General features: G+C 40.6%; 2 protein-coding genes across 4 annotated transcripts in view; both read right to left on the bottom strand.

Moving 5' to 3' along the window:
- The window catches only part of LOC121276910, a 144,881-nt gene extending 144,169 nt beyond the window's left edge, over positions 1 to 712 (bottom strand). Inside the window, exon 1 of the mRNA XM_041185556.1 lies at positions 592 to 712. Within this exon, the coding sequence (XP_041041490.1) occupies positions 592 to 621 (30 nt within the window). The 5' untranslated portion in view covers positions 622 to 712. The remainder of the gene's footprint in view (positions 1 to 591) is intronic.
- A 9,049-nt stretch (positions 713 to 9,761) lies between these two features.
- gak (cyclin G associated kinase) overlaps positions 9,762 to 26,680 on the bottom strand; it is a 143,112-nt gene continuing 126,193 nt past the window's right edge. For 2 of the 3 annotated variants that reach the window (XM_041185990.1, XM_041185991.1), the window contains exons 23-28: positions 26,280 to 26,420; positions 24,285 to 24,410; positions 21,606 to 21,833; positions 20,818 to 20,966; positions 13,106 to 13,282; positions 9,762 to 12,730 (exon numbers count right to left, since the gene is read on the bottom strand). In XM_041185990.1, coding sequence (XP_041041924.1) covers positions 12,629 to 12,730; positions 13,106 to 13,282; positions 20,818 to 20,966; positions 21,606 to 21,833; positions 24,285 to 24,410; positions 26,280 to 26,420 — 923 coding nt within the window. In that variant the 3' untranslated portion in view covers positions 9,762 to 12,628. The remainder of the gene's footprint in view (positions 12,731 to 13,105; positions 13,283 to 20,817; positions 20,967 to 21,605; positions 21,834 to 24,284; positions 24,411 to 26,279; positions 26,421 to 26,680) is intronic. The other variant, XM_041185992.1, reaches the window with a different exon arrangement.

Below are 26,680 nucleotides of genomic sequence, written 5' to 3'. Positions count from 1 at the left end.
ACCCCCCTCCCTCACCCCGACAACGGCAACGCACCCCCCTCCCTCACCCCGACAACGGCAACGCACCCCCCCCCCCTCACCCCGACAACGGCAACGCACCCCCCCCCCTCACCCCGACAACGGCAACGCACCCCCCCCCCCCTCACCCCGACAACGGCAACGCACCCCCCCCCCCCCTCACCCCGACAACGGCAACGCACCCCCCCCCCCTCACCCCGACAACGGCAACGCACCCCCCCCCCTCACCCCGACAACGGCAACGTATCCCCCCTTCACCCTGACAACGGCAACGTAACCCCCTCCCTCTCACCCTGACAACGGCAACGCACCCCTCCCTCTCACCCTGACAACAGCAACGCACCCCTCCCTCTCACCCTGACAACAGCAACGCACCCCTCCCTCTCACCCTGACAACAGCAACGCACCCCTCCCTCCTCCCACCCTGACAATACACTCAAATTTTCCACAAACCCCTCAAAATTCCCCCCCTCCCCAAATGCCCGCCCTGCCTCCAGCGAGACCGGAGAGCCTGGCGTCCCCCGCCCAAAACATTATCCTTCTTCAAACCGGCTCAACCCTCCCCGGACTCACCAGCCTGGGCAGTGCCGCCTCCCCGCTCATGCCCAGCCTTTGATCGAGCCCCCGAGGCTCCGGCGCCTGTTTTCCGCCTCCCGCCTCTTTCGTTGATTTCAAATCGGTCGCGCGGCCGCAGCGTCACTCACGCGCAGCCCTAGGAACGTTTTGGTCCGTCAGCCAATCACGGTTCAGCGTGTTCTGAGGCAAGGTGCACGCGCCACAATAAAGACGTCATCAGGGCGTCACCACTCTGCGATTCTAAGTCATGTAAGCAGAGCAGCTGAAAGTGGTGTGTGATGGTGGAAGTTAACAGCAAGTTCCTGCAACTGCCAAGATTTTTTAAAGAGATAAAAACAAAAAACTGCGGATGCTGGAAATCCAAAACAAAAACAGAATTACCTGGAAAAACTCAGCAGGTCTGGCAGCATCGGTGGAGAAGAAAAGAGTTTGGGCCTATACTGGCTAGAGTTTAGAAGTTTGAGAGAATATCTAATTGAAGTATATAAGATGCTAAAGGGGATAGATAAAGTAGATGTGGAGCAGATGTTTCCCCTTTTAGGGCATTCTAGAACGAGAGGCTGTAGTTTTAGGCTAAGGGGTGGTGGATTTAAATCAGAGATGAGGATCTCAAAGGATCGTGAATCTGTGGAATTCATTACCTCAGAGTGCAGTGGATGCTGAATACATTTGAGGAGATAAATGTTTAATTAGTAACAGTTTGGAAGGTTATGAGATGTTGGGAAATTGGAGTTGAGGCCAAAATGATATCAGCCATGACCATAATGAATGGTGCGGCAGGCTCGAGGGCTGAATTGCCTACTCCTGCTCCTAGTTCTTATGTTCTTATTAATAGAATAAATAGAGTGATTGTTTCCAATGGCATAAAGGTCATTAATCAAGATACATGTATTTAAGATGATTGGCAAAAGAACCAGAGGCAACCTCTGGAAACGTTCTTTTTAATGCAGTGAGTTATTGTATTCTGGAATGCAGACCCTGATAGGGTGGTGGAAGCAGCAGATTCACTTGTAACACTAGAAAGAGAATTGCAGGGGAAAAGGCAGGAGAAAGAGTGGAGGGGAGGACTAATCGTACAGCTAACACAGGCATGACGGGCTGAAACAAAAACAGAAAATGCTGGAAAAATTCAGGTCTGACAGCAGCTGTGGAGACAGAAACAGAGTTGACGTTTTAAGTCCATATGACCCTTCTTCAGAGCTGCAGAGAAGTAGAAATGTGATTAAATTTATACTGTTTAAGGTGGGTGGAGTGGTTGAAGCTGAATAGATGGGCTGAATGTCATGCTACTGTGCTGTATCAATCTGATTCTTTGAAATCACTTTGAGTCAGAGTTATACAGCACAAAAACAGGCCCTTCAGCCATCAAGCAGCTACCTATTCTAAACCCATTTTCCAGCACTTGGCCCATAGCCCTGTATGCTGTGGCATTTCAAGCGCTAAATACTACTAAAATGTTGTGAGGATTCCTGCTTCTACCGTCCCCTCAGGCATTGTGTTCCAGATTCCAACCACCCTCTGGGTGAAAAAAACATTTCCTCAAGTCCCCTGCCCCCTGGTTATTGACACCTCTGCTAAGGGGAAAAGTTTCTTCCTATCTACCCTATCTATTCCCCTCATAATTTTGTATACCTCTATCAGGTCCCCCCTCAGCCTTCTCTGCTCTAAGGAAAATAACCCTAGCCTATCCAGTCTCTCTTCATAGCTGGAACGCTCCAGCCCAGACAACATCCTTAAAATCTCCTCTGCACCCACTCCAGTGTAATTACATCCTTCCCATAGTGTGGCAACTAGAACTTCACACAATACTCCAGCTGTGGCCTAACTCATGTTTTATACAGCTCCAACATAACCTCCCTGCTCTGAGATTCTATGCCTCAATTAATAAAGGCAAGTATCTCATATGCCTTCTTAACCGCCTTATCGATCTGGAATACTGCCTTCAGAGATCTATGGACATGTACACCAAGGTCCCTCTGATCTTCTTTGCTTCCTAGAGTCCTACCATTCATTGTGTATTCCCTTGCCGCATTAGTCCTCCCAAAATGCATTATCTCACTCTTTGGTATGTCCTAAGATTGTGAAAAGCACTATATAAATGTAAGTCATGGTATGTGGGAGTGACATCATGGGATAACAGGACCAGGAGTAGGATACTTAGCCTTTCAACCCAGTTCCTCCATTTAATTAGATCATGGTGGATTTGTACTTCTTGGTACTCTTGCCTACAAAAACACATCAAATCAGCAGGTTCCAGATCTCTGCTTCTCTTTGTGTGAAATTGTAACTAAAAGCTCCAAGCTGCATTTAACTTTGGTGCAGAAGATATGACTTACAGCAATACCCTTTCCCCAAATATCTCTCACATCCGTCATGCTTATGCCCCCATTGCATTTCCTTTACCTTCTCACCAGTCCACCGTTACGACCAATCCATTGATATCTTTTCAAACCAAGTGTGTTGATACATAATTTATATTGTGTTTTTCTCAACTATCTGTTTAGATTGAAATCTGCCATCTTGTTTTTCAAAATTATTTTAAGAAATGCTATTGCAGAGTAACTACTAGATACTGTGGAATTCCAGCAGTACAACAGATTGAAGTACTGATGCATAATGTAGATGTGCTACAAACATTCAGACTTCAAAATTCAAGTTCCGTTCAACGTCAATGCTCTGACCAAAAATATCCAAGCTAAGCCTTCAAATAAATACTTTAACAAAGACATTATATAAATGTATTGGGATTTTGTTTTTACTTTGAATAGGATAAATTTCAATTAAGGAATAGCAATTTTTTTCAGAAGGCATTTCAAATGATTTGTGAGGAAAATAAATAGATCTACAAGATGCAACTCACCAAGAGTCCTTTGGCAGAACCTTCTAAACCTGCAACCACTACCACATAGAAGGAGGAGGATAGCAGACACATGGGAACACCATCATCTGCAAGTTCCCCTCTAAGCCACACACTATCCTGACTTGGAATTGTATCACAGCTCCTTCGTTGTTGTTGGGTCACAAACCTGGAACTCCCTTCCTAACAGCACTGGGTGTACCTACATCACAGTGGTTCAAAAAGTTGGCTCCCTGCCAACTTCTCAAGTACATTCAGAATTGAGAAACAAATGCTGATCTTGCCAGTGATGCTCATTCCCAAGAATGAAATAAAAAAAGATGAATATCCTACATAGCATTCATTAAAACAATGGGTGTATGTTAAATAGTGCTTTATGACAGGAAGGTACTTTGTGACAGCCCTAATATTGAAAATTCTTTCAGAATGACTATCGACAACAGTGTATGAGGGAAATGTGGACACTTAGGGGCTTCTTAGTAAGAGCAGGTTGACATTTGAGTTTTCAATGGAATGTATGGCCTCAAGAGAACATAGATATTAATTGATTGAAACACATAAAATCATGAGGGGTATTGATAAGGTGGATGTGGAGAAGATGTGTCCTCTTGTGAAAGAATCTAGAACGAGGGCTCACTGATTAAAAATTAGGGGTTGCCCATTTAAAACAAATGAGGTGAACTTTTTTCAGTTAGAGGGTCATGAGCCTTTGGAACTCTGCTCCTGAAAGGTGGTGGAAGCAAAGCCTTTGAATTTTTAAGGCAGAGGTGGACAGATTCTTGGTGAGCAAGGGGGTGATAGGTTATTGGGGGTAGGTGGGATGCATATTTCAGATTACTATCAGATCAGCCATTTATCTTATTAAATGGTGGAGCAGGCTCAAGGGGCTGAATGGCCTGCCCCTTGTTTGCATGTTCATATATAAATACACATTAGTAAAAAGTATAATTACCTGGAAAAACTCAGCAGGTCTGGCAGCATCGGCGAAGAAAAGACTTGACGTTTCAAGTCCTCATGACCCTTCAACAGAACTAGGTGAATCCAAGGAAGGGGTGAAATATAAGCTGGTTTAAGGTGTGTGGGGGTGGTGTGGTTGTAGGGACAAACAAGCAGTGATAGTGAAGCAGATCATCAGAAGATGTCATAGACAACAGAACAAAAGAACACATAGGTGTTGAAGTTGGTGATATTATCTAAACGAATGTGCTAATTAAGAATGGATGGTAGGGCACTCAAGGTATAGCTCTAGTGGGGGTGGGGGGAGCATAAAAGATTTAAAAATATTTAAAAATAATGGAAATAGGTGGGAAAAGAAAAATCTATATAATTTATTGGAAAAAACAAACAGAAGGGGGAAGAAACAGAAAGGGGGTGGAGATGGAGGAGGGAGTTCAAGACCTAAAGCTGTTGAATTCAATATTCAGCACTGGGCTGAAAACAGGTGCTGAATATTGAATTCTGTTTGTTTTTTCCAATAATTTATATAGATTTTTCTTTTCCCACCTATTTCCATTATTTTCAAATATTTTTAAATCTTTTATGCTCCCCCCACCCCCACTAGAGCTATACCTTGAGTGCCCTACCATCCATTCTTAATTAGCACATTCGTTTAGATAATATTACCAACTTCAACACCTATGTATTCTTTTGTTCTGTTGTCTGTGACATCTTCTGATGAACTGCTTCTATCACTGCTTGTTTGTCCCTACAACCACATCACCCCCCTCCACACCCCCACCACCACACACACACCTTAAACCAGCTTATATTTCACCCTTTCCTTGGATTCACCTAGTTCTGTTGAAGGGTCATAAGGACTCGAAACGTCAAGTCTTTTCTTCTCTGCCGATGCTGCCAGACCTGCTGAGTTTTTCCAGGTAATTCTGTTTTTGTTTTGGATTTGCAGCATCCGCAGTTTTTTTGTTTTTATTAGTAAAATGTATGATGTATGAAGATGAACCCCAGTTTTCTTTGTGTTAGCTTGTAAGATACTGAAATATTAACTCTCTACACACTTCTGGTGCCAGCTCTTCCTATTATAATTTCCTCTCTCCATATTTCATACTAGCAGTTAGCATGAAAACTTATGATTGTAATTACACCTTTTTGGCAGTGATGACATTGTAGTATCTTGTTTTACATTTGCCCAACATCTCAAACTCGAGAGAAACTCCTTTTGTCAATTTATTATATAAAATCTTGACAGGATGTGTATTTGTAAAATAGGGACTGAATTACATCTTCACATCCTGATGCAAATATATACCTTCCTCAAGTTTGTCATCTGAAAAATATACTCCCAATGTGCAATGTCATGGATATAATAAATAAATTGAGTTACATTGTATTATTTTCTGTTGGCATTAAAATTTTGCGCCTCAATTATATCATTCACAATGTACCTTGTTCTCTCTTTTTCTTTTTACTGTTATTACTTTGCACTTTTCTACTTGCTGTTTCACTCCCCATCCTTGCACATTTGAGAATTTCATGAGCTATTTAAGAATCACGCACCAAACAATAATGTATATATCTACAACACAGTTCCAGCATTGTTTCTAATTCACAAGAACGTAAGAAATAAGAGCAGTTGGACATTAGGGCATAAGAGCAGTTGGGCATTCAGCCCTTGGACCCTGTTCCACCATTCAGTACGGTCATGGATGTCCTTCCATCTCAACTCCATCTTACTACATTATCACCATATCCCTTAACCCCCTCTATGGGTCTCTCAAACATTCTCAACAACTATGAATCCACAGCCCTCTGGGGTATCACAGAAATTTACAGCACAGAAGGAAATCATTCAGCCCAACCTATCCACCAGCTGAAAAATATATATTCAGCCCAATCCTGCTCTTGGTCTATAGATTTGTAGGTTACAGCACTTCAAGTGCGTATTCAAGTACTTTCTTAAATGTGTTTAGGTTTTTCTGCCTCTACCACCCCTTTGGACAGAGTTCCAGACCCTCACCACCCTAGGTGAACAACTTTCTTAACTCCCACTTAATATTCTTACAAAACTTCACCACCTGGCCTCATGTTAGCTGATAATTGTAAATGGTTCTCTCTCTTCATGTCCTCTCTTTTAAAATTTCCATCATCTCCCTTTTCCTCATGGCCTCACCCCTCCCTATTTCTGTAATCTCCTCTAGCCCCAAAACTGTTCGAGATATCAGTGTCCTTTAATTTTGGCCTCTTAAGTATCCTCAATTTTAATTATTCCACCAACGGTGGCCATGCCTTCAGCTGCATTGGCCCTAAGCTCTGGAAATTCCCTCCATAAACCTCTCTGCTTCTTCCTTTAAGACACTGTCACCACTACCCAGTCTGGGCTATAGTAACTATAGTTGCACAATATACAGTTGATTGTCAGGACATCTGAACAGGAAAAACACCCAAAAAACTTGAACCTTAACCAGCCTCGTAATTAGGTTGCCACAGAAATAGGGTGGGCCATTGAGACCCTCAAGCCTCTTCAAGCCATTTAATTATATCATCGTCTATCTGTGTATTAGTTTCCTTCTACCCACTTTGATTCCATAACCCTTAAACCCCTGGCTGAAGAAAAATATATCAATCTCAGTTTTGGAGTTAATTGACATTTTGCCTCAATAATATTTTAAGGGAGAGAATTTTAGATTTCTACTTCCCCTTGTGTGAAAAAGCACTTCCTAATGTGACCAGTGAATGGCCTAGCTCTAATTTTAAGGTTATGTCGCTTTGTTCTGAACTCGCTCACCTGAAGAGATGGTTGCTCTCTTGTGCATCAATTTTAATATTTTAAACACATCTGTTAGACCACCCTTTCATCTTCCATTTTCGAGAATTAGCCTATATAATCTATCCTCATAATTCAACCTTTCTGTCCTTAATGTTCTGGTCAATCTGTGCTGTGTGCCCACAAATGTCAATTAATCCTTCTTGAGGTGCGATACACAGAACTGAACGCAATGCTGTTAAGTAGGGTCCATCCAATGTTTTATATAAATATAGCATAGCTTCCATCCCTTAGCCTTCCATCCCCACAAAAGATAAAAGCCACTATTTGCCATTCAAATTATGTTTTTGTACGTACCTGTACACTAGCTTTTAGTGATTTCTGTACATGGACCCATACACCTCCACAGTTCCCAGGGTTATAATGGATACACCTATGAGATCAAAGTCTGTAAGGTTATGGTGCTGGACTAATAAATAGAGGCCTGAACTAGTAATGTAGTGTGTGAGTTCAAAACCCACCATGACAGTTTAAGAACTTGAATTCAATTTTAAAAATTTGGAAATGAAAAATTGGTACCAGCCAAGGTGACCATGAAGCTGTTGCATTGTCATAAAAACCAAACTGGGGCACTAATTGGTCTTGCCTCCAGCTTCATAGAGGGATTGATTCTTAATTTCCCTTTGAAGTTGATTCAAACTGTTGTAAAGTGTTGGGTGTAGTTTGGCAAGTCTTATTAAGGTATTTGTATTCTTAGATAGTTCAACAGTAAGTATTTGTTAACTACTCGAAACTATACACATAGGTAAAGGTCTAAGTTGGGAGCTGTCTCAATGCTTGTTTCTGCAAACAGCTCTGCCCAACACTATACTGACCCCTAACTGTGGGTCAGTGGTGAGTACATCACTGTGTACTTAGTCCCAGCTTAACCCTTTATATGCCAGACCGTTATACTACACAAAGAACTACAATGAAAGGAAAACGCATATCACCAATGTCTCAGGCGCCTTTGCTTGTGATGTACATGTCCTGAGAACAAATAGGAAAAGTTGCAATGAAGAGATAAATAGATATTGAGCTGCATTATCAGAGAAAGAATACAAAAACAGAACATTTAGCTCAACATTGTTCCATTCTACATGTTTTAGTATACACTATTCTTTCCATGTCAATTGAAAGAGAAAAATTAACACTAATGGAAGTTCCTTCAGTAAAGAACAAACTTGAATCTATAGGTGCCTTTTACATTCTTAGGGTGTCCCAAAGTGCTTCCTAATTAATGGATTATTTTAAATATATGGCCTTTGTTATTATGCAGGGAACACAGCTGCGAATTTGCTTACACAAACTGCAGGATGAAAGAATGACCAGAAATTCTGATTTTGGTTCAGGGAGTAATGTTGACTCATGACACTGCAAGAAGTCCCTACTCTTCGCTGAGTAGAACAGTGGGATCTTTTAATCCACTTGAACAGGTAAACAGGTCAAGTTTAATGTCCAATATAAAATTTGGCACTTCTGATGATAGCAGTCTGTCAGTAATACACAGAAGCATCGACCGAGTTCATATACCCAAGTGCAATATGTAACAAGAACCCACAACTCTGATGCTCCTAAGATGAAGATAAACCACATGTGTGCACACAGGTAGTAAATGTATAGTAGCTGTCATTTTTCATAACAGTAGAAAGAATGGTCAGTGAAATCAGCAATTACACTCCACTTGGTAATACATATTAATTCTCAAATTGAGGGCAGGGTGTTACTACTGAAAGCAATAGATTTGCACAGCGTTAACCCCACCACAGGTTAATGCTAGATTGAACTGAAGGAAGAAAATGAAGATGAGATTTTAAGTTGTCAAATTATTGCACAAATACACTTTGTCCTTAGGTGTAAGTCATAATACAGATCATTCCAAAAATGAATGCTACTGTTTAAATGTTTTATTCATTTATCAATTTCACTGTGGATCATGCGGAATATCAGTAATTCCTGTAAAAGAGCAACTCCTGCAGTGCTTATTCCTGCTCTTTTTCGATCAAAATGGATAGTTATGTTTATATAAAGGAATCTAATCACGGCAACAAATTTGCTGAAAAGGTATTTCAACAAAATACTTTTTGTAGCAAAAATGCTAACTGTTCCTCCAAATGAGAATCCAGAACACAGAATGCGCTATTTAGAGGAACATCCATCACAGTTAGCTCATCGCTTTCAATTAATTCAACTGATCGTTCCCTGTTGAGACCTATAATTAGGGAAAGGTTTGTGTATTTGTCACTACAATGCAGGGCTGAAAAAAAATTCTGGCCATATCTGAAACAAGATGACAGAGTCTTTGGAATTCTCTTCCTCAAAAGGTGGTGGAAGCAGAGTCTTTGAATATTTTTAAAGCAGAGCTAGATAGATTCTTGATTAACAAGGGGGTGAAAGGTTATCAAGAGTAGGCAACAATGTGGGGTTGAGGTTACATTCTGATCAGCCATGATCTTATTGAATGGCACAGCAGGCTCGAAGGGCCAAGTGGCCTACTCCTGCTCCTAATTCGTATGACACACTGAAGGAAGTGAGGTAATGAGCTAATGAGAAGATCAATCTGTTTTATTAGCCATAAATGCAATTCACAGGTAAGACGCTTATATTTCCAAAGATGTATGTGACTAAATTAACAGAGTCTACATTGTATTTATTACATGGATCCCTGTTTACAATGTTTGAGGTTTCAATTTACTTTGTTCTATATATATATATATGTTGTACAATCTATAGATAATACAATATTTCCATATTTAAAAAATGCAACTTGTGAAACACATTTTCTGGTAGTTGTCCAAAATAAGAATATTTTCTGCAAGTCCCTTCAATATATCCCAGAAGAATCACACAGATTAAGACTATGTTAGATTTAAAAGTAATTGTGCGACCAAATCATTATTTTCCATAAGTTAAGGTCAATAGAAGAGCAAATATATCTCATTTTGCACTTGGAATTCATTCTTCGAATTCCTTAAATGACAGCAATGCCCAATTTCATACCTGCCATTTTAGGAGTGTCTCATCCAGCAATACAAAATTCCTACTATACATCACTTGCTATTTCAACTAGGTATTCCCAGATAAAATTACACTATGTATCCTTCATTAAACAATTACCTGCCAATATGTACAAATATGCAAAGAAAAATCAAGATTCTGTTTCTGTCTTGACATGTACTCTCCCAGCAAACATTTCAGCCCTTGCCTTTTAAATTAATACCAAAAACAGGTGCTATGAGTTTAATGTTTCAAGTTCAACAGTAGTGTTCACTGCACATGTAAACAGTTCAGCTGTGAAACCACCTCATAAGCCACATCATTATCTTTGTTCATTGTAATTCTCAAGCAAAAAACATGTCAGAAAAGCTCAATGAAAGAATTCTCACAAGGGACACACTTTTTCTTCAGGCCGACCTCACAATGATATCAGAAATGCTGTGTTTTTGTTTAAATGCTGTGCAATCTAGGGTTGTGTGTGGAAGCTCTACGACAACCCACGTTGAACATATGGGTTTAAATTTACATATAAAATTCAATCCTTGACAGTTTTCACCAGATTGCTAAACAAATTCCCTTGGGGTCGTGAGAATCGCCCTCCGGACTAGAAAAAGAAAGCACCTGTGAGATGTACTTTATAAAATGCAACGGCACTGTTGGCTGGAATGTAGAAGTCGGAACAGCATCTTTCTACCCTCCTGCCTGAAGTATGACACATGGAGGCAACAAAAAGGAACAGAGAGGTAACAAATGATTTTAAAATTACCTTTTAAATACTGATGGAATATTAGGAATACCACATTTTATGACCATGTTTTCATACTCAATATTTGTAAGTGTTTGTAATAAAGATTCTCCCTTGCCTTTCTTCATTAACCAATAGCCAAGTAATAATTCTCATCCTTTGACTAAATGGCTGCATCAGGAACCATTTTTCATTAAAAATTGTGCCTAGTTGATCTAGATTTACAAACTTGATTTTTGTCAAATGGTATTGTCTCTGGAGTAAGCTAAATTCAATGTGCAGAGATTGTGTACCACAGTATGAATTAAAACACACTCCACCAAATCCACTAAACTGCAAACCACTTCAGATCAAAATGCCATATTCAGACTTGGAATTTAGCATTTTTGCAGCTGCACTCAAACCAGCTTTTACAACAACAATTGGAGAGAACAGACTTTGATATTGCAATTCTATCAGTTCTGAGCAGCTTCACCATGCATTTTTTTTTGGAAGAAAAGAAAATTACTCAGTTCTGGACAAAAATGAGCAAATAAAACAGGACCTTTGAATGAAAAATCAATCACGAGATGTTCTCCTTTATGTATATGACAAAGCAATAGTTTCCTAAATTTCACTTCTTGGAAAGAGCATTTAGTAGATAATCAAACAAAGGGTGGCTTGAGCATAAATTGCAAACACTTTCAATTTTTACAAGGAAAAAGCAACTGACATTCACTTCACTTTAAATTATTACAAATCATTTCTCACAGGTGTTGGCTGACATATGAAGACCCACATGCTAAAATTGCAGCATTGACATGCTAAACCTTAGAGTGTGGTGCATGACCATTTTCAATAGTTGTCAAAATTTGCAGCAGGAATATAATGCTTCAAAGTATGTCAATGCCTTAATTTACAGCACATAATATTTACTCATAAACATTAAAATTTACATTATTACAGAAATCAACAAGAAAGTGAGAAAGTTGGAGCTTGCTGAGAAATTTCAAGTTTCAGAAAGAAATAAATTATAGTCCACAAAGGCTAACAAAACAAACATCACTTCTGGCCAATAACCTTTTAGATGACCGTTAACTGTATTCATTATAAGGTAACCATGATAAAATTGCAGACAAAATATGGCAAACATGAACAAAGACTACAGAAGATGGTCAGGCGGGGTGAACATGCCAGCTGGAATGCTTCATCTCCAACTTTTAAAGGCAAGGCATTGTTGAATATGCTGCTTAAACTTAACAAGCCTACCACTGTACATTTTTATAAGTGGTCTTCATACTACTTAATTCTTCCTTTGAAGCCTTCTCCAACATTTAAACCTTGCAATTTTATCTCTGTCAAAACAGGTTAGATTTTCAAACAGGTTTCAACAGAATATTTACTGCAATGATTTTGAAGATAAAAATGTGGTCTTTAAGAGGGTTCTAAGCTCTGCCATCACCCTGTAGCAGAAAAGGATTGTCTTAATGATGCAGGAAGTGCATCAATAAAGGGTTTGTAGGAAGAGCTCCATACATTTTAAACTACAACTCTGCAGTAACATTTCTTGATAGAGAAGTTTTAAGACAACTGAAGATATGACGATCTTTTGCAGTGGCAGTTCCAGGAGAAGATAAAAACAAACCAACATAACACTTGGAGCAGTCTCATCAATTATATTCACAAGTTTGATACTTCAAAAGAGTGCCTTTGATCCCTGGTTTTCAAATTCTGACCAAGCATCATTCAGCTCCATGAAGATCATTTTGGCATACTGTTCATAGGGCTCACCTGTAGCCTTAAAGGTAAGAAAAAAATGTTTAATACCCAGTTCATAGCAGCTATAGTGTGCTTTATTTCATTGTATGTTTAGAACTTTATAAGCAAATTACATGACAGGCAGAACTTATCACACAGAACATGTTGTAATGGGCCCCATCAACATTTAGTAAGCACTTAATGAACCCTGTGTAAAAAGTAGTTTGGGTTTAACTCTACTTTTTCCTGCTGGTATCAAAAAGTAAAGATTAATTTAAATTCAACCATAGTATTCCATTTTCTTTCAAACATTTTCTAAAATACTACATGCTTTTCAAATGTTAATTAGTGAAATCCCAGATTTTTAACTTTAATCCTGTTGATTTGACTGACAATGTCATGTTGTTGACCTTACCTTATCCGGATGAACCACAAGTATAGCTTTCCGATAGACTTTCTTCACTTGGTCTGGGTGTACTAGGTCTGCCATGCTCACAGTTTTCCATTTGGTTTCACCCTCCCATAGCACTGTGTGCAGCGTTGACAGTAAAGCCCTTATATTTCTCTCTTTTCCTTCAATCCAGTCAAAGATCTAGCAAACAAACAAAATTTTAATATGTATATGAACAGGCTGCATCTGCTGCCAACGCACAGTCGACTGTGGCGCTCCATTACATCATAGAGAGCAAAGGAATCGCCGGTAGCAGCCAGGACTAAACATGGCGCCGCTCAAATAATCACAGCAGTGTTTTCTCCCATTTCACACGATCCAGATTTTGTACAGAGCTGTTTAAATTCGCGTCAAATTGGGAGCTGACATTCATGCTTTCGTAGCTAACGGCTTTCACACACAAAGCAAGCTAATAGTCTCGGCAGAATTGCCTGGCTATCCGACGAACTTATTAGTAAATAAGCTTTGTTAAACCCAGCAGCTATCATATACTGCATGTGCTCTTTCTGGATTCCAATGTTGAGAGATGAAGTCGCTAATTAATAGTTTCTAATGTGTTGAAATAAAATTCTGAAATCACTGCCGAAATTTGTAAATGTTTTCATAACTGTTATCAAATGTAATGCAAATGAGTTTTAAGGTTTGCTAATAGTTTTTTGCAATCTAGGCAGAGGCAGCACTGACATATGAATTCAGCATCTCCTGCTTACGAGATAGATGCTTCAGCCCTGTAAACCATCGCCTAGGCGCTGACCTGAATCCTGAAAAAATTAGTGCTAAAGGGATAGGGAGGAACTATTCATGCATGAACAGGGGCGTACTGGCAAGCTGCGGGTAGAGGAATGATGGTTATTGGCGTTCTGCAGCGCAGAGTAGCCATTTTGCATAGGCAGGAGTTACAGTGATCTTAATAAGCTATGAGAATTTATCGAATAAATACATGACATCTTAGTCTCAGATATTACTACAGCAGTGGAAGGACACCAGACATCTGTAATGGGATTATTGGACAAAAATCACTTGGGTTTCCCAAAATTTAATCCAGAACTAGAATTAAAATTGTTTTCACAGAGAAGTCAGTAAAATTTTACAATGTCTTCTAATTCTTCAAATGAAGAAAAGAAAAAGTGATAAAAGCAAAATACTGTGGATGCTGGAAATCTGAAATAAGAACAGAAAATGCTGGAAAAACTCAGCAGGTCTGACAGCATCTGTGAAGAGAGAAACGGAGTTAACGTTTCAAGTCTGTATAACTTCTTCAGAGAAAAGAAAAAGTGACCTGTATTAAAACTTCAGTAGGCAATGCTTTAAAAACTTCATCCCAGCACAGGGATATGGACTTAAAGTGGGTGAAGAGAATTACGGTATATATCAGTCATAATTTAATTGAATGGCCGAATAAACTCAATGGCCTACTCTATTCCTATACAAAAACAGAATTACCTGGAAAAACTCAGCAGGTCTGGCAGCATCGGCGGAGAAGAAAAGAGTTGACGTTTCGAGTCCTCATGACCCTTCGACAGAAGGGTCATGAGGACTCGAAACGTCAACTCTTTTCTTCTCCGCCGATGCTGCCAGACCTGCTGAGTTTTTCCAGGTAATTCTGTTTTTGTTTTGGATTTCCAGCATCCGCAGTTTTTTTGTTTTTACTCTATTCCTATGTTCCACTTTACCCTGAAGTTATACACCTGTTGTGTGAAGCATGAATTTCACTGTTTACATTATTATATCATCATGTCTTTGCAGACAAAGTCAACAACATCACTATATAACAGAACTTTTCACTACTCAAATCACTTTCTAACAGCAACAGGCTGCAGATAAATCAAAATTAACCAATCACCGCATAGCACTGAAAGGTTATTCAAACTGAAAGTCACAAAGAAACTAATTCATGAAGGATTTGAAAATACTGTATATTTTGTTTATTAGAAGCAACAGAATAATTGGGAATGAAGACAGTTTACCATTTACAATTAGAAATATTAAACAGCCGACAAACCAACCTCTTCACAATCCCTATCAAGCAGCCATAATTTTTAATGCTTTTTAAAAATTTGTTCATGGGATGCGGACCTTGCTGCAGCGCTAACAAGGCCAGCATTTAATGCCCATCCATATCTGCCCTCAAGAAGGTGGTGGTGAGTCGCCTTCTTGAACTGTAGGAGTACCTGCATTGCATGGACTGCAATAGTGCTATTACAGAGGGAGTTCCAGGATTTTGATCCAGCAACAGTGAAAGAACAGTGATGCAGTTCCAAGTGAGGATGGTATGTGACTTGGAGGGGAACTGTGAGTCGCTGTTTTGGATCTTGTAGGTGATACACACTGCTGCCACTCTGCACCAGTGGTGGAGTAAATACTTAAGGTAGTACATAGGGTGCCACTCAAGAGCTGCTTTGTTCTGGATGATGTCGGGCTTCTTGAATGTCGTTGGAGCTGTACTTATCCAGGCAAGTAGAGTGTATTCCATCACGCTCCTGATTTGTGCCTTGCGGATGTGAGTGACTCATCACAGAATTCCCAGCCTTTGACCCTCCCTTTTAGCCACAGTATGTATTTGGCTGATCCAATTCAGTTTCTGGTCAATTGCAACCCCTGGGATGTTGATGGTGGGCTTTCAGCGATGATAATATCATTGAATGTCAAGGGAGATGGTTAGATTCTGTCTTGTTGGAGATGGTTATTGCCTGGCACTTGTGTGGCACAAATGATAATTGTCATTTATCAGTCCAAGCCAGAATGTTGTAAAGGTCTTGCTACATGTAGGCACCTACTGCTTCAGTGTTTGAGAAGTTGCAAATGGTAATGAACACTGTGCAATCATCAATAAACATATTCATTTCTAACCCTATGATGAAGGGAAGCTCAATGAAGAAGCAGCTGAAGATGATTGGGCTGAGAACACAGCCCTGAAGAATTCCTGAAAAGATGTTCTGGGGCTGAGATGATTGGTCTCCAACAACCAAAACCATCTTCCTTTAGGCTCAGTATGACTCCAGCCAGTGGGAAGCTTTCCACTCCAGTTCTCCTTGATATTTGGCAAGGGATCCTTGGATCAAGAGCAGGCATCCTCACCCTCTGGAATTCAGCTCTTTTGTCCATGTTTGGATCCATGTTTGTAATGAGGTCTAAAGTAAAACAGTCCAGGCAGAACCCAAACTGGACATCAGTGAGCAGCTTATTGGCGAGTAAATCCACTTGTTAGCACTGTCGGCAGCACATTCTATAACTTTGTTGATGATTGAGAGTAGACTGATGGGACAGTACTGGTCAAATTGGATTTCCTTGGCTTTTTGGGGACAGGACATAGTTGGGCAATTTTCCACACTGTCAGGTAAATGCCATGTTGGAACCATACTTGAACAGCTTGGTGAGGGATGTGGCTGGTTCTGGAGTACAGCATTACAGCTGTAATGTTGGCAGGGCCTTTGCAGTACCCAATGTGTCCTGCCATTTCTGGATATCACATGGAATGAATTGAACTGGCTCAAAACTGGCATCTGTGATGCCGGAGACCTCAGGAGAAAGCAGACATGGATCATGCACTCAGCACACCTGGCTGAAGATGGTTGCACATGCTTCAGCCTCGTCTTTTGTACTCACATGCTGGGCTCCCTCTCATCGGGTTTGAGGACTTTTGGGAAGCCTTCTCCTCCTGTTAGTTGTTTTGCCGCCATTTACGGTGAGATGTGGCTGCAGAGCTTTTATCTGATTTTTTGGTTGTGGAATTGCTTAGCTTTGTCCATAGCATGTTGCTCCCACTATTTAGCATGCATATAGTCCTCTGTTGCAGTTTCACCAGGTTGCCACCTCATTTTTAGGTATGCCTGGTTTTACTCCTGGTATGCTCTCCTGCACTCCTCATTGAGCCAGGGTTGGTCCCCTGGCTGGATGGTAATGACAGAGTAAGGGATATGCTGGGCCATGAGGTTAGAGGTTGTGGTTGAATACAATTCTGCTATTGCTGGTGACCCACAGTGCCTCATGGATGCCAAGTTTTGAGCTGCTAAATCTGTTCTGAGTCTTTCCCATTTAGCATGGAGGGAGTGACAGACAATCCGTTGAAGTGTGTCCTCAGTATGAAGATGAGACCTCATCTCCATAAGGTCTGCATGGTTGTTACTCCTACCCATGCTATCATGGACAGATGGATCTGCAACAAGTAGAGTGGTGAGGGTGAGCTCGAGTATGTTTTATTATTTTGTTGTTTCTCTCACCACCTGTTGCAGGTTCAGTCTAGCAGAAATGCATCTGGACACAGCAAGCTCAGTCAGTGGTGGTGCTATCCAGCCAGTCTTGTTGATGGACATTGAAATCCCCTACCCAGAGTATATACTTTGCCCTTGCTGTTCTCAGTGCTTCTTGCAGCTCGTGTTCAACACGGAGGAATTCATCAGTTGAGGGAGGACAGTGTTTGGTACTGAGCAGGAAGTTTGACTTCATGGAGTCCAGGGTCAATGTTAAGGACTCCCAGTGCCACTCACTCCCAACCTTTTGCCATTGTGCCAACACCTCTGGTGGATCTGTCCTCCTGGCGGGACAGAACATACCAAGATGGTGATGGAAGAGTCCGGAACACTGGCTGTAAGGCATGATTCTGAGAGTATGACTATGAAAGGCTGTCACTTGACTCATCTGTGGGACAGCTCTCCCCACTTTGGCATACATCCCCAGATGTTATTGAGCAGGACCATGCAGGGTTGACTGGGCAGGGTGTGCCTCTCACCTTTCCAGTGCTTTGGTTGAGTCATGTGGTCCATCCAGTTTTATTTGTATTCAGCTTTCCTGTAGCAACTTGATACAGCTGAGTGGCTTCCTCAGTCATTTCCAAGAGCAGTTAAGAGTTAACCACATTACTGTGGGTTTGTAGTCAGATGGGGTACGGACGGCAATTTTCCTCCCCTGAAGGACATTAGTAAACCACATGGGTTTTTATGACAATCCGGTAGTTTCATGATCATTGCTGAGACTAGCTCTTTATTCCAGATTCATTTAATTAATCAAATTTAACTTTCCCCATGGTGGGATTTGAACTCAAGAATCCGCAGCATAACTCACTGCATAAGATAGCACTAGAATAGTGGATAGTAAGCTAATAGGTGGTGTCAGCGTAAGGGAGAAAGTAATAAAGTCAAAATCAGGGTTACTGTTGCATGTCTGTGAATGCACAGAGTGTGGCAAATAAGATTGGTGAGCAGATTGCCATATGGAAATATGATGTTGTGGCTCAAAGTAGGGCAGGACTAGGTGTTAAATATTCCTGGGTACAAGGTGTTCAAGAAAGATAGGAAAGGAAGAAAAGGTGGACGGATGGCAGTATTGATTAAGGAGAGCATTGCAATGTTGGAGAAAAAGGATGTCCCAGAGGGGTCAAGGACAGAATCTATTTGGTTAGAGCTCAGGAACAAAAAAGGTGCAATTACATTTTTCAGTACCTATAGATCACCAGCTGGTCAGGAGGATGTAGAGGAACAAATCCGCAAGGAAGTTACAGAGAGATGCAAAAATTAGAGTACTTATATTGAGAGACTTTAATTATACGATTTTGACAGGGATAGGAGGAGTGTAAGGGGATAGAGAGGGGCAAGTGTTGCAAGAGTGTTCAGGAAAATTTTCTACAACTGTATGTTTCCAGCCCAATGGGAAAGGAGGCACAGCTAGATCAGGTTCTTCTGAATGAGGTGGGCCAAGTAGATCAAGTATCAGTAGGAAAACATTTAGGGGATAATGATCATTGTACTATAAGGTTTAGGGTGATTATGGAAAATGACAAAGAACAATCCAGAGTAAGAATAATGAACTGGAGGAAAGCTAACTTCAATGCAGTCAGAACTGATCTGGGTTGGCAGGAAAAACGGAGATTGAATAATCGGCTACCTTCAAAGAAGAGCTAGTTTGTGCACAGTCAAGGTATATTTCCTAGAAAGAGAAAGGTAGGGCAAACAAATCCAGGGCTCCCTGGATGACAAAAAAGATAGAAATTAAGATGAAAAAGGAAAAGTGTGCTTATGACAGATGTAATGTAGAAAATACAATTGAGAACCAGGCTGAATATAGAAGGTTCAGAGGGGAGATGAAAAAGCAAAATGAGAAGCAATGACGGAGTGTGAAAAGAGACTTGTAGCCAACATAAAAATGAATCCCAAAGTCTTCTAAAGGCATATAAATAGTAAAAGGGTGGTAAAAGGAGGAGTAGGACTGATTAGGGTCCAAAAAAGGGATTTACGCATGGAGGCAAAGGGCATAGCTGAGGTATTAACTGAATACTTTACACCTTACTTTACCAAGGAAGAAGGTGCTACCCAGGCCATGGTGAAAGAGGAGGTAATTTGGATACTAGAAGTGTTTAAAATTGATAAGAAAGTGGTACTATACAGGCTGTCTGCACTTAAAGTTGATAAAAAACCAGGACCAGATGAGATGCATCCAATGTTACTGAGGGAAATGAGCGTGGAAATTGCAGAAGCACTGGCCATAATTTTCCAGCCTTCCTTAGATGCAGGGATGGTGCTAGAGAACTGGAGAATTGTAAATGTTACATTCTTGTTCAAAGAAGGTATAAAGATAAGCCCAGCAACTAAAGGCCAGTCAGTTCAACTTTGGTGGTGGGGAAACTTCTAGAAACAATAATTCAGGACAAAATTAAGTCATGTGGACAAATGTGGGTTAATTAAGGAAAGCCAGCATGGATTTCTGAGGGGAAAATTGTCTTTAATTAACTTGCTGGAGTTTTTTGAAGAGGTAACAGAGAAGTTGATGAGGACAATGCTGTTGATGTGGTGAAAATGGACTTCCAAAAGGTGTTTGATATACCGTACAAGACTTGTGAGCAAAGTTATAGCACAAGGAACAAGTGGGGGTTACCATCAACCAGAAAATGAACTGGATTAGCCATATAAATACTGTGGCTACAAGAGCAGGTCAGAGGCTAGGAATCCTGTGGCAAGTAACTCGTCTCCTGACTCCCCAAAGCCCGTCCACAAGGCACAAGTAAGAAGTCAGGAATGTGATGGATTACTCTCCACTTGCCTAGATGAGTGCAGTTCCAACAACACTCAAAAACTTGATACCATCCAGGACAAAGCAGCCCACTTAACTGGCACCCCTTCCACAAACATTCATTCCCTCCACCAGTGGCACACAGTGGCAGCAGTGTGTACCATGTACATGATGCACTGTAGAAACTCACTTAGGCAGCACCTTCCAAACCCATGACCACTAAAATCTGGAAGGACACAGGCAACGGGCAGCAGGTATATGGGAACATCACCACCTGGAAGTTCTCCCCCAAGCCACTCACCATCCTGACTTGGAAATATATTGTCATTCCTTCACTGTCACTGGGTCAAAATCCTGGAACTCCCTTCCTAACAGCACTGTAGGTGTACTACACCACAGGGACTGCAGCGGTTCAAGGCAGTTCACCACCACCACATTCTCAAGGGCAATCAAGGATGGGCAATAAATGATGGCCTAGCCACATCCCGTAAATGAATAAAAAAAACCCAGAATGGTCTTAGACAACCTTAGTTAGAAGAACTATTCTAATAATATTTGTAAACTCAGGGGCAGCAACTACATAATCAATGCAGAATTAAATCTGTGCTACAAGTTACAAAATAAAGGAATGCAGAGATTCAAGGTCTGTGCACACATGTATATATTCTACAAACCTTCAGTTTCAGAGGATCCATTTCTTTTGTCAGTTCTTCTCTCCGTAATTCTGCAATAGTCTTTGGTTCTTTTCTGTCCATTGTGCTGGAAAATCCTTGCTCAGACAACAGATCCTTAAAGTCGTTTGCAGAAACTTTTGGTTTTGGTCCTGCAGAAGAGCAGGGGGAAAAAATCAGCTGAACAATAGGATTCTACTGTGAATACTACTTGCATGACCAACATTCAATGATAGTAAAAAAAAGATAATATTTTTCTAACCATCGGGGCAGTTTTTATTTGGACAGAGGAGATTACAGGGTGCTTTGATAGAGGTGATTAAAATTATTAAGGGATGGGAGAGATTAGACAGAGACAGTGCTTTAAAGGGGTGACCTAATAGTGTTCATGGGGGCCTAACATGAGGGACATACATTTAAGGTTAAAAGTAAGAAATTTCAGGGGGAGAAATTTGTTAACACAGAGAGTTGTGAGGTTGTGACTGGAATGCATTCTGCAGTTAGTGATTGAAGCAGAAATGTCAACATTTACGAATAGATTTGATAGGTGGTTGAATGAAAAGGAAATAAAGGGATATGGGAATAGAGGGGGCATATGGAGTTAGGATTGGTGCTGGTGTGGAGGATAAACACCAACACGAACTGGTTGGGTCAAATGTTCTGCTTCCGTACTGTAAGTTCTGTGCAATTCTATGTATTTTAAAAATAGATTTTCTTCCCCCTCCCCTTAAAACCTGAAGTTTGATAAATAACTTTTTAAAAAGCCGCTGAAATATGGAACAACAATTTACCAAATCCAGGTCCACGGATGCCTCGTTCCTCCCGTCTTCCCATCACGCTGAAATTCAAATTGTAGTTAGGTTTGGTCTGGGATGCTGGCCTGGGCTGATGAGGCTTTGGTTGCTGTGCCTGTTGTCGTGAAGTGGTATTGCTTGCCTGCCATGAACCACTGCTCAATGCAGGCTGGGCAGATTTCTGAGTGAATGTTCCTCCAGCTGTGAACCCTCCACTCAAGGAACCTGTAGGGAGCATGAAGAACAATCATTAATATGAAGGTAAAACAACTGTATACTTTATGTTATTTATCCGTGTTTTTCCCACACATGAAATACAGTAGATTACATAATATTTCAAACAGTACTAAGTAGGATAATTGCTGGGACCAACTTTACCATTTACATAAATGATTTAGACTCAAAAGTACAGTAGCAAAATTTGCTGCTGACACCAAATTAGAGGCTGGGATAACCAATACTGAGGAGGACTGCAACAAAGTACAGGAAGACATTAATAAGTTTGCACAAAGGGTGCATAATTTGCAAATGAACTTCAAAATAGATGTGTGAGGTCATATATTTTGATCAGAAGAATAAGGAGGCCACATAGCCATTGAAAAATAAGTGTCTAAATGGGATGGAGGAATGGAAGGATCTGGGTGGGGTTGTATAAATGCACAAATAATAAAGCCATGAAAAAAGCAAGCACTGGTTCATTTCTAAAGGGACAGAATTAAAAAGCAGATGAGTAATGTTAAACTGTATAGAACCTTGTTTCCACGACACTTGGAGAACTGTGAATGGTTCTGGTCTCCATATTATAATAAGGATACAGAGGCACTGGAGAGATGTAAAGAGAATTTACTAGAATACCAGAACTGAGAAGTCATACCATCAGGAAGATTGAACAAGATAGGGCCCTTTTCTCAGAAAAAAGGAAAGACTGAGGGGTGGCCCAGTAGAGGTCTTAAAGGTTCGGAAAAGGTTTGATAGAGTAGATGTAGAGAAAATGTTTCTACTTGCAATGAAGACAACAGCTCGCAGCCATTAAAATAAGGTAGTCACTAATGAATTCAATAGGAAATTCAGGAGCAACTTCCTTACCCAAAGAGTGGTTGAAGTGTGGAACTTGTTACCACAAGGAGTAATCAAGGCAAATAGCATCATTTAAGGGGAAGTTAGATAAACACACGAGGGAGAAAGGTGTAGGAGGATATGTTGATGGGGTTAGATGAAGGGTGGATGGAGGTTTTTGTGGAGCATAAACACCGGCATGAAACTGTTGGGATGAGTAGCATGTTTCTATGCTGTAAATATTATGGAACTATGTAAGTGACAAAGTATTACACCTTGTCAAACTGTACATTCTCTCCATAAACTTCAGCTCAATCAAATCTCTGCTGCCTGTATCCTAACTTGCACTAAATCTCATTCACCCCTGTTCTCGCTGACCCACATTGTCCCATCTGCCAATACCTCAAATTTGTAATCCTCATTTTCATGTTCATGGCCTTGGCTGCCCAATGTCTCAACCTCCAACACTACAATTCTTCAAGAACTCTAAGTTCCTCCAAATCTGGTCTATTGTGTACCCAACTTCTTTTGTCCCATCACTGGTGGTCGTGCCCTCAGCTGTCTAGCTCCTAAGCTCGGTGTCAACTGATTATGTTCCTTTGATATGCCTTGGGTTGTTTTACTGGTTTAAAGGCACTATACAAATGCAATTTGTTGTTGAAACCAAGCTTTTTACTTACTATAACCCTGGTCCATCATGATCATTTTGGTCTGGACAAAATTCAGTCATCATAACAGAAACAGAAGATAATACTCAATACGATACAGACATTACAATTAATACAGTAAACAGGTCTTGAGAATGCATTACAGAGAAACTCAAACAGTTTATCAAGTTTAGAATGCGAGTGTGCAAGCTTTTCACCTTTATGGGTTACTTAGGAGCATAGTCTACAACTGGAGTTTAAATCAATATTCCCAATAATCTGCATATATTTCAAGCTTCCGGTAATGGATCTTAATGTTTTGATTTCAGATTTTTCCAACAGCGAACCAACAGAATTAAGAACCAATCTTTCCATGCCTCCAGCTTCACAAAATTGAAACATGTAATAGTTTAATATTTCTTCACGCAGAGATTGGTAAGATTGTGAAACTTGTTGCCAGATGGAGTGGTTGAAGTAGATAACATTGACAACTTTAAGTGGATGTTTGACACAACATGAGGGAGAAGAGAATAGAGGTTACAGGGCAAGCTGAGAAAAGTGTGGGAGTAGCCTCCTGTGCAGTATAACCATTGGTATAAACCAGTTGGGCTGAAGGACCCACTTCTGTGCCCTAGCTATTGTGTGCGGGGTTAACACAGAAATATACACACAAATACATGCAGTTGTCTGGGACAAACTGTCTGAGTCTATGAGTCACAGGGCCCACCAATTATAATTTGGATGTCCCAGTTTAGAGCATCATCAAAATCCAAGCTAGATTTGAACAAGTTGGAATAAAATTTGGGATCATAAACAGATCAATCCCATCAACACCAGTTCCATTGCAAGGCTCTTACACTTAGTATGTCAGCTATGAATGAATAAATGCAAGGCCCAGAGGCAATGAGGATTATTTCAGTAACTGGATCGAAAATGAGATACAGGTTCTGTATTAACAATTTTGCAACTTTACCTGGTAAACTGGAACCAAGGTTACCAATGTCTGCAAATGGATCGAAGCTCTGTGACTTCGAATGACCAAATGACGTACTTGATGAAGGACCAGAAGCAGAACCTGATGCTGAAGTAAAAGTTGAGCCTACATTAGAAACAATCCAGCATGAGTTACTTGCAGGCCAGCAGATATGTATCATACAAGGTCAATAATAATGATTCAAATTAAATTACATTATCCTGTCAGCCAAAACACAGAACAGACCTTGTTGAATGATCAAAATTAATTTAGGCACATAACAGCCAATATAATAGTAATGCTAATTCATCATATCAGCAAAAAAAGCTTTTTTTTTTCCAAAATAATTGATCACAGCTTTGGTATTATATAAACGGTACTTTTTACACTCTGATCTGTAAATAGGCATACAGATGTATATCTGCAAACCATAAAGCCAAAAGTCAATACACCTGTGCACATATTGGTAAAGTTTGATGTTTCAGGCAATATTCCATGACTTATTCCAAACAAGAGAGAATTGGTTCCTTATCTATCTACCTCTTTCTCTAAGGGATATTGGTCACATATTTACATTATCGGTCTTTTAGACGAGACATTAAGCCAAGACCCCGCCTACCTTTTTAGGTGGGCATAAAAGATCCCGGAACACCATGCGAAGAAAAGCATGGGATTCTCCCAGTGTCCTGGCCAACATTTATCCTTCAACCAAAATTACAAAAAACGGTTGTCTGGTTAATTATTTAATTGCTGTTTGTGGGACCTTATTGTGTCCCGATTGGCTGGCACATTTTATCCATCACAACAGTGGCCACATTTCAATAGTACTTAACTGGCTATAAAGTATTTTGGAACATTGGGCAACATTTTCCAGTCAGCGAGCGGGGGCAGGGCCTGCTCGCCGATGCGTAAAATGATGCAGGGTGATGTCAGGCGGGCGTCCCGATGTCACCCCGCGTCATTTAGATTTTCAGTTCAGCGGGCGCGCGGCTGAATCAGCTGCGCGCCTGCCGACCTGTCAACAGCCAATTAAGGCCATTAAAAATGTAATTAAAATGATTAATGGACCTGACTGTCCAACCTTAAGGTTGGCGGGCAGGCAAAGAGCACAGGCAGCCTTCCGAAAAAGCATGAATCCTCATCCACAGGAGCGATGAGGTTCAAGAGGGATTTAAAATGTTTGGAAAATTTTTAAATATAAGTAGTAGACATGTCCCAGCTCATGTGAAAGTGTCACATGAGGGGACGTCAGGAAATTTTTTTCTTACCTTTAATAAATTTTTAGAAGTTCAACTGATCTCTGAGGCAACATTCCGCACACATGTGCGAAAGAGCGCACAGACATGCTCAAGGAATCCCGCCCCGCCTGCAGAGGGAACGCACAGCACTTCCGCTTGGACGTCATGCTGGGCGGGCCTTAATTGGCCCGCCTATGTAAAATGGCAGCACGCCCCCGACTGGGAACCCGCCCGCTCCCGCACAACCCCCCCGGGGATTGTGCTGGGGCAAAAATACTGCCCATTGAGATTGTGAAAGGCACTATGAAACACAACTGTTTCATTTAATTTCTGCTATAACCAAAAAGCTGGTGGTGTGTATTTAATTGTGGGTGTACCTACACCACATGGACTGCAGCAGCTCAAGAAGGCGACTCACCACCACCTTCTCAAGGGCAATTAGGGATGAGCAATAAATGCTAGCCTTGCCAGTGATGTCCACATCCCATGAAAAAATAAATATAAAACTTCAATATGATTGAATAGCTGAGTCAGCTATATGATCAGCATGTTCAATTAGATTTGCTCAATCTAGGGCTCAGCTGACAAGTCTCAAAAATCCTTGATGACAAGGTGGGAACTATAAAAATTAAGTTATAATTCAAGTTATGGATTTTCAAAACAATGATACATCTCAAGTTCTTTTAGTAAAAAAAACAGGCACATAAGATATCCAAGATGCAGCAGTTTTATTGAAAACATAATAAGCATGTGTTACTTTGAGCTGTAGCTCCAAACGCAGTCTTGTTATTCTGCTGGGGAACTGTACTGCTACTAGGAGCCCACGCATCCCAGCCACTCATCAGGTCCGGTTGACTGGCAGATGATGATACTTTAGATAACTCAAGTGGTGTATTTCCTAGAAGTAAGCATAATTTGTGCTAATTCAATAATTTTCTCAAAATCATTAAAATACTCAGGATACTAAAAAATTCTATGATCATTACAACACCCAGAACAACTATCAAGCATTCAGTGAATTACAGCAAGGCCTCTTTACAAATATCAGTTTTAAAACTGTATTCCGTATAGACAGAGGGCATGAATTTTAATGCTGTTATATTTTATGACATAAAAATGATACATTTTTACATGTTTTAAAGTTTACTTTTGCAAACC

Source organism: Carcharodon carcharias, chromosome 4 (assembly GCF_017639515.1).
Source record: "Carcharodon carcharias isolate sCarCar2 chromosome 4, sCarCar2.pri, whole genome shotgun sequence".
Classification (NCBI taxonomy): domain Eukaryota; kingdom Metazoa; phylum Chordata; class Chondrichthyes; order Lamniformes; family Lamnidae; genus Carcharodon; species Carcharodon carcharias.
Note: the sequence above shows the minus strand (reverse complement) of the source record. Positions and strands in the feature narration are given on the sequence as shown.